At 35.8% G+C, this 8,170-nt stretch overlaps 1 protein-coding gene across 1 annotated transcript; it reads right to left on the reverse strand.

Annotated features, from left to right (window-relative positions):
• Positions 1 to 1,725: 1,725 nt before the first annotated feature.
• On the reverse strand, positions 1,726 to 2,935 carry LOC132057781 (uncharacterized). The gene is made up of 2 exons (XM_059450384.1): positions 2,615 to 2,935; positions 1,726 to 2,481 (listed from the first exon to the last, which is right to left on the reverse strand). The coding sequence occupies exons 1-2, from the start codon at positions 2,933 to 2,935 to the stop codon at positions 1,726 to 1,728; spliced, it is 1,077 nt and encodes a 358-aa protein (XP_059306367.1).
• Positions 2,936 to 8,170: the final 5,235 nt, after the last annotated feature.

Raw genomic sequence — 8,170 nt, forward strand, 5'->3', positions numbered from 1 at the left:
GACTTACCACCAAGAATCTTCTCTAAGAATTCTCTAGAATAGTTCCCAAGAGCTCAAATTTTGAAATGGTGATAAATGACAGACTAAGGGCTTTTTAGTACACACTTAATGAAATAACAGGCCCGATACCACCACGACGGCATCGGGGGCGCCACGGCGCCACCGCCCCGGCTTTCTCCCAGACCGCCGGGATGGTGTGGGAAAAATAGACTAGCGGCCCCGTCTCACCGTTAAGATGCGTGCCGTCGGGACAACACCGGTGCCGCTTGGCTCGTACACCACAAATTGCATCCTAAATGTTTTTTCCAAGTGTCAACCGAAATCCCGACCAACTCCCGAGGTCATCTGCTCACAAACCACCTATACAGACCCACATAAAAACATGCTACGAACGCACTCGTGGCCTCAGAATTTCTAACGGAGGTATCGTTGACCGAGTCAACCCCCGATACCTTATTTCCAGCTTCGTAACTCAAGTCCTAAAATGCATCTGGATGCATTGGGAACTAAACCATACATACACATAAGTTCTAAACGACCATTCGGACCTCTCAGAATCGATAAATTTTTGAAAAAGGTCCGTCTACCCAAAAGTCAACTTTGAGTCAACTCTTTTTCGCTTTAAGCCCAAATTTCATAAAAAGTCGCCTGAATCAAATCTAGATACCTCGGGAAGTGTATCAACTATCCCCTCGGGTCAAAAGCGAGCTAACCAAGCTCGAAAAAGGGTCAAAATGGACAGAAATGCAATAACAACCAAACGGGTCGTTACAAATAATTAAAGATTCTTCAACTTAGCAACCTTCCAACTTAAGCTAACTCGGGAGTTGTGCCAACCACACCCACTATATAACAATCCAAAACAAGTAAAGGGGCAGATTTAAAAGGGCAAAATAGGCAAAACAAGAAAACAACCAAAACGGCCTAACGGGTCGTTACATAATAATAGCAGGGACATCTTGATAAATACATTTGACATAAGGCTTTCCAGGCATATCCCACCAACTATTGATTGTTTGAGTAACCTGAAGATTATCAATATTTATCCCAACTGGATTACAAAAATACTTCTAGATGGCCTGAGCAGTTGGTGATTTTAAGAAGACATGGGAAAAATCCTCTACTTCTGGATGTTAGCAATAGTAAAATCTGGCAGGGAATTGATGACCTCATTTCGTCACCTTATCATCCAAAGGAAATTTGAATTTCCAAAACTTCCACATAAAGAAAGAAATCTCTATAGGCAGTCCTTTCAACCACATTTGCTTATAAAGAATGCTAGATTCCCTTCTTTGTCTTAGAAGTTGAAAAGAAGAACTTACTGTAAACTTGCCTCTAGAGTCCAACTTCCAGTATGCCTTATCTTCCTGCATATTCTCATCTGGAGGTTTAATATTTTGCACAATGTGATTAGCCATTTCTTCGTAAAAGAGCTCTTTTAGCATCTCTCATCCCATTTCCTTTCTCATCTGCTTCTTTTACAAGAATAATAGTTGGGTCAGATACAAAATCTGGTGGAGTGATGTGATATAGAGCTCCCAACCCTAACCAATTATCAAACCAGAAATATGAATTCCTTTGTTGAACCTTCCACCAGATTTCATGTTCAATCTCATCTCTATGATTGATCATCTTCTTCCACACATAAGTACCTGACTTAATATGATCCATCACTGTATGAAACTTCTTCAAATATTTATTGCTCATAAAAGTCCTCAAAAGGGACTATTTAGTCCTCATGTTCCACCAAAGTTTTATAAACAAGGATTTAGACATATTTTGTAGACTTCTAAATCCCATACCCCCTTCCTCTGTTGGATGACATAAAAGTTTTCCAGGTTGCCCAATGCTTGCTTGAATTACCAACTGAGTTGCTCCAAAAAAAAACTTTGCAAACAACCTGTGTATCTGTGCAAGTACTCTATGAGGAGGATCACAGGCTGATAGCAAGTGGATGGTCACACTTTGTAAAACATGCTTGATCAGTGTTATTCTCTCCCCAATAGATAAAAACTTTCCAGTCCATGAGCTAAGTCTATTCTGAATTTTTTCAATCATCTCCTTATAATGAATATTCATTCTCCTCCCATAATAAACTGGCACTCCCAAGTAAGTAAAATGAAATTCTTTTTCTGGGATTTTAGTAACATTATGCACCACCGCCTTAATGTTCTGTGAGGTCAAGTGATGCATATAAAAGCGCATTTTATGTTTATTAACCCTCTGGCCACTGACCTTGTCATAGTTAGTTAGAGTCTCCACAACCAACCTTAAATAGTCCTCATTAGCAGAAGTAAAGATAATAAGCAGTGTCATCAAAGATATGCCAAAATGATCGATACGGACTCCATTTGGCATCACATACTTCTTGTAGTTAACTTCATTGAACGGGTATCGTTCGTGGCCAGACAAACATTCGGCCAGCCTAGTATAAAAAGAATAGGAGATAGTGGATCCCCTTGCTTTACCCTTCTTGAAGATCTGAAAAAACCATGTGGTTGCCCGTTGATCAAAATAGAGTACCAATCGTTAGAAATGATCGTGAACACCAAATCAATAGTGAATTCACCAAATCCCATTTTCCTCAACACTTTGTCAAAAATAACCATGATACCCTGTCATAAGACTTAGCCATGTCAAGCTTGATGACCACATTAGCAGGCTTTCCTCTAATTCTAATATCATGTACAATTTCCTGGACCAAAATAATATGCTCTACAAAACTTCTACATTTAACAAAGCCAGATTGTTGAGGTGAGATAATACTAGGTAGAAACTGTACCAAACTTGAGAACACATTACTTGTGAAATTACTCAAACTAATAGGCCTCATATCAGAAGAAGTGTTGATTTCTTTGTTCTTAGGTAACAAAACTAAATTGGTACAAGTGATATACCTAGGTAGTTCATGTCCACAGAAGAATGATCTCACCATCTTCACTATGTCCTTGGAGATAGTGTCCCAATAAGCTTGGAAGAATTTTCCTGTAAATCTATCTGGACCCCCTGCACTATCCCCATTTAACCCAAATACTGCCTTCTTAACTTCTTCTTCTTCTTCTTCTTCTTCTTCTTCTTCTTCTTCTTCTTCTTCTTCTTCTTCTTCTTCTTCTTCTTCTTCTTCTTCTTCTTCTTCTTCTTCTTCTTCTTCTTCTTCTTCTTCTTCTTCTTCTTCTTCTTCTTCTTCTTCTTCTTCTGGTATTTCATAAAGCTTCTGATTCGGCTCTTCTGTAACCATTCTAGGAATCTTATCCAGCTTAGAAAAGTCAGTAGGATTACTTTCTTCTCTAAATTGATCAGAGAAGAATCCGATTGCTTCCTGAGCTATCTCCTCTTCAGATTCTAGCCATGTACCTGTTTGATCTTAGATTCTTTGCGAATGTAGTTTCCTCATTTTCCATTAACATTAGAATGAAAGAATTTTGTGTTTCTATCCCCATCTTGAAACGACTGCATACTAGTTTTTTGCTTCCAAAATTTCTTTTCAATAGCATAAAATCTAATCGAAGTAGCTTGTACCCACTGTAGCCTCTCTCTATTCAGTCCTGTAGGATTCTGTTAAGATTCCCTCTCATGTACTTGTATCAGTTCCTCAAGAGAAGATATTTGTCTAAATATATCACCATAAGAATCCCTGCTCCACTTAGAAAGAGCTCTTCCAATCTTTTTTAACTTATTATGGAAGTTAAGGAGGGGGTCTGAACCATAAGATTCCTCCCAGTTTTCTTAGATCACATTTTGAAATGATTCATGTTCAACCCAGAAGTTAAGAAATATGAAAGACTTTTTAATAATTCTACCATCAGCTTTCATGTTCACCAACAAAGGAGAATGGTCATACCCTTGTTTAATAAGATGCTCAATACCTAAGTTAGGAAATTTATTTTGAAGAGCCTGGTTTCCCAAGCATCTATCCAATCTTTAAAGATACAGGCCTCATCTGCTCTCCCATTCCACCAAGTGTATATGCTTCCAAGAATCCCAAATCCACCAATAAACAGGTGTCAATACAATGCCTAAAGTCCTCAGTTTCTGCAAACTGAACTGGTAATCCTCCAAATTTCTCAATGTCATCGGTAATTACATTGAAATTTCCCCACTACAAGCCATGGAATAGTGACATAAGATGAAATCTTATACAAATCTTCCCATAAATCAATTCTGCCACTTTTTTCAGTACTTGCATACATAAATGTAACCGGCATTTCCTATCCATCCCCCAAATGAGTAAATTTGCAAGATAACATTTGTTCAAAGGTCTCCTTGAATTTCAACTTGTATGTCAGGTTCCACAAATAGCCAAATTTTCCTATTTACATTATGATAAGTTGTTCCCATATTAAGCCATAACCTGTACATCTTGATATGCCTTACATGCTGGAAAGACTCCATTAAGGCAACATAGGTGAAATGTTTCAGTTTGTGTAGTAGTACCACCCTCTCAAAGGCCTGTTGAGTGTTTCCAGACCTTATGTTCCAAATAAGTGAACTATTCATTGGGAAACTCCTTTGGCATAAGCTTTCCTTGTTTGTGCTACCCCCACTGTCTTGGATGGAACACTTCTATCCCTTGCTTTGTGACCCCTTTTAGCTTTTGATATGTGCTTATGATATATGTCCTCTTTAAATGTCTTCCATAGTATCTGATGTATGGGTATCTCCTTCTTCCTCTTCCCCAATGTCTATTTCCATGAACTTTTCTTCATTATGTGCAGTATTCTTGACTTCGTGATCTTTAGCTATCAATTGGTAATTATGCTTTCCTAAACTTGCCTATTCCTCTTCTATTGTATCATTACTGTTTTGACCTTTGTGATTCATTTCTTTTTTTTATCAACCACCTCTATCCTTCTTTCATTTATCCTATTCTCATTTGCACATGATGCAGTATCTCCATCATCCATCATTTCTTCTGCTTCCAACTCTGCATCCGGTGGCTTTTCAAGTATTTCTTTCTCTTGGTTTTGTGTGCTTTCACACTGATGTTTCCATCTATTGTTCAGAAGTTGAATTGACCCTGTCTTGTACCTCTACATGTATGGGTACTCCTTGCCCTTCTGAATCCTATTTTCCTGTATTGTACATGTCCCCTTTGTCACCAATTTCTACAATATATGTGATAGTTCTCTTTGTATCATGCGTGGCAGTCTCTTCTGGTTGAGTATCTTCTGCTCTCTTTTCCTTTACGTTGTCTTGCTCCTGACTGTTGTCTGGTACTGGCTCTTTCATGGTCTGCTCTTCACCCTTGTTATTATTACTCTATTTTCCAAAAGCAGCATCTACCCATGGCCTAGTTGTCTCTTTGATAGCATTTGTACTATCAGTGATCCCTCCTTCAGTTTCCTTGTGATTTCCTTGCTCATCTTCTAGATCCACCAAAGTGTTGAATTTGTTGCTTGTAGTAGTGACTGCTGCCTCCCTTTGTTTGCTCTGGTAAGCATTTCCCTCCTTAGCATTGAAGTTCCTGTTATCTTTAATGGGGTTCCAATTTCAAGGATTGCCTAAAACTCTCCCACTAGGTAAAATTCTAGCTAAATGATTATAATGATTATTGTACCTTCTATGATTGTATCTCCCATTGTTCTTATGTCCATCATATCCTATTGCTTTCCTGCTTGCCTTTGTCATTAGCCTCCTTGATATTATGTTGTTCATGTGTTTGTATCTTCTTGCCTTCTCTGTGTTCAACCTCTTTGTCACCCTTAGGTTCCTTAGTATTTATCTCACTGTTAGCCCTTTCTGTCTCTTGATCTTTTACATTGGTATTCACCTGATCCTCTTCCTCCCCATCATTTTCATTCCGAGCAAGCTCCGAATGAATAATTCTACAATCAAATTCATTATGCCCCTGTAATTTACATTCCTTGCAATACTTAGGAAGGTAATCATATTGAATTTGAACATTAACAGTCCTTATTGTTCATGTTTTTTTCATTTTCAATATCCATCCTCACTGTTTTGGGAATCCGATAACAAATCTACTAGAACCTTGACGCTAGCACAACTAGGTCTAGTCTTATGGATAATAGTCATAGCCAACTATATAGGAATAACCACTGCCGATGCAATTGAAAAAAGAGTCTCCTTCACAAAGTATGTACGCAATAGATTTGGAAAGGAAATCCATGTCATTGCCTTTGATGTTTCTTCATTAATCTTGAACTTCACATCATATATCAAAGGTCTCAGTTGGTACGAATATCCCTCTCTATCTTGAATGTATTATACAGGTTTTGATGTGAAATTCACAAAGTCTTCAAAAAGAGTACATCTGACAAGCACATGTCGGTTTCTTAGAAAACCTATTCTACACTCACCCTTTATTCCACATTCTGCATGGGTTATTCGACGAGGTTGCCAATATCTGGCTTTCCATAAGAAAATTTCCCCAATGGAATTGGGTCAGTTTCCAACTCCTTTTTCTTTGGGTTTGTTTCCTAATCTCCTTTTTGATTTTTTGACAACAATTTGTTTCTTATTCTCCATTAAAATTGCAGTTGTCTCCATTTTTGTTATTTTGTTTGTTTTCTCTTAATCTTATTTCCCTTTTTGTTTAGTTATCTTCATTTTTTTTGTTCTTTCTTTATTTTTGTCTTTTCTCCTTTTTTTTAAAGATGTAAATAGAATAAAAACTAAAATTTTTAACTAAACACTTTTAGATTAATAAAATATAAAAAAAAAAATTAAATAATTAGACCACAACAAGAAACAATATAAAAAACATATTAAAGTCACTAGCTTATTTATTAAAATTTAGATTAATAAAAGATATATTTTCATAATTTTTCTCTTTTGCAAATGAAAACAAAAGTTATATGTATCTATAATATGACCTTTTTTTTTATTTTTTATAACTTGCTAAAATGATACAAAAATTAAGCTTTAACTCTATTTGTTGATTTTTTTTTCATAGTTTTTTTCTTTTGAAGAAAAGAAGTTATCGTTTATGATACCTTGTTAGTATATGATATGTACCATGTGGGTATCATAAAGGGCTGAGAAACTTTTTTTGAAGGAATGAATCAGTCCTTTATGATACCATGTCAGTATACGACATGTACCATGTGAGTATCATAGATGACTGTTTAAGGAATGAATTGGACTCTATGATATCCTGTCAGTATATGATATATACCGTGTGGGTCATAGATGACTGAGCTCATTTTTGAAGGAATGAATCGGTCCTCTATGATAATCTTGTCCACAAATGATATATCATGTGGGGTCAACCATTCATGACTTCTTGCTAGTATATGATATATATCATGTGGGTATCATAGAGGATTGAGTTGTGTTTTTCATCAAGGAATGCACCGGTCCTCTATGATACGCAGTCAGTATATGATATATACCACGCAGTCAGTATATGATATATACCATGGGTATCATAGAGGACTGAGAGCTGTTTTTCTTGAAAAAATGAACTAGTCCTCTATGATACCCTATTAGTATATGATATATACCATGGGGAGTATCATATAGCACTGAGTGTTTTTCTTAAAGGAATAAACTACCCGTCTACTATGATACCCTGTATATATATGATATACCATGCGGGTATCATAGAGGGTTGAGTAGTATTTTTTGAATGAATCAATCAATCTTTAATGACACTCTGTCAGTATATCATAGAGGATTAAGTTGTGTTTTCTTGAAGGGATGAATTAGTCCTCTATGATACTCCGTCAGTATATGATATATACCAGGTTGGTATCATGAAGGACTAAGTGTTTTTCTTGAAGGAATGAATTGTCAGGCCTGTATGATACCCTATCAGAATATGATATATACCATCTCGTATCATAATATACTGCAACAGTATACTTCAACTGCTACTGGTTTGATATACTATATGCTAGAATAAATTGTTTATTTTTTTAGATATAGAAATAATAATAATAATAATAATAATAATAATAATAATAATAATAATAATAATAATAATAATAATAAAAGATAACATATCACATATCCTTTTAATTGATATAAAAAAAAATAAGGAAGCCAAAAGACATGTAAAACTAAATTATGGAAAAAACAAACAAGAAATTAAGACAAACATAATTTGAATAAATGAAATTAGAAAATGAGAAAAAAAGTAAATGAAAATCACCAGAAATTAAAAAAGAAGAATAAATAAAAATAGATAAAAATATAAATGAAGTTAGAT

Source organism: Lycium ferocissimum, chromosome 5, assembly GCF_029784015.1.
Source record: "Lycium ferocissimum isolate CSIRO_LF1 chromosome 5, AGI_CSIRO_Lferr_CH_V1, whole genome shotgun sequence".
NCBI lineage: Eukaryota > Viridiplantae > Streptophyta > Magnoliopsida > Solanales > Solanaceae > Lycium > Lycium ferocissimum.

Excerpts from the sequence above, each read along its gene's own strand:
- LOC132057781 (XM_059450384.1), bottom strand. The coding sequence starts at position 2,935 with ATGGTGAGATCATTCTTCTGTGGACATGAACTACCTAGGTATATCACT. Across the intron at positions 2,482-2,614 it reads TGGCTAAGTCTTATGACAGG|ATCTTCAAGAAGGGTAAAGC; the intron begins GTATCATGGTTA and ends TGGTTTTTTCAG.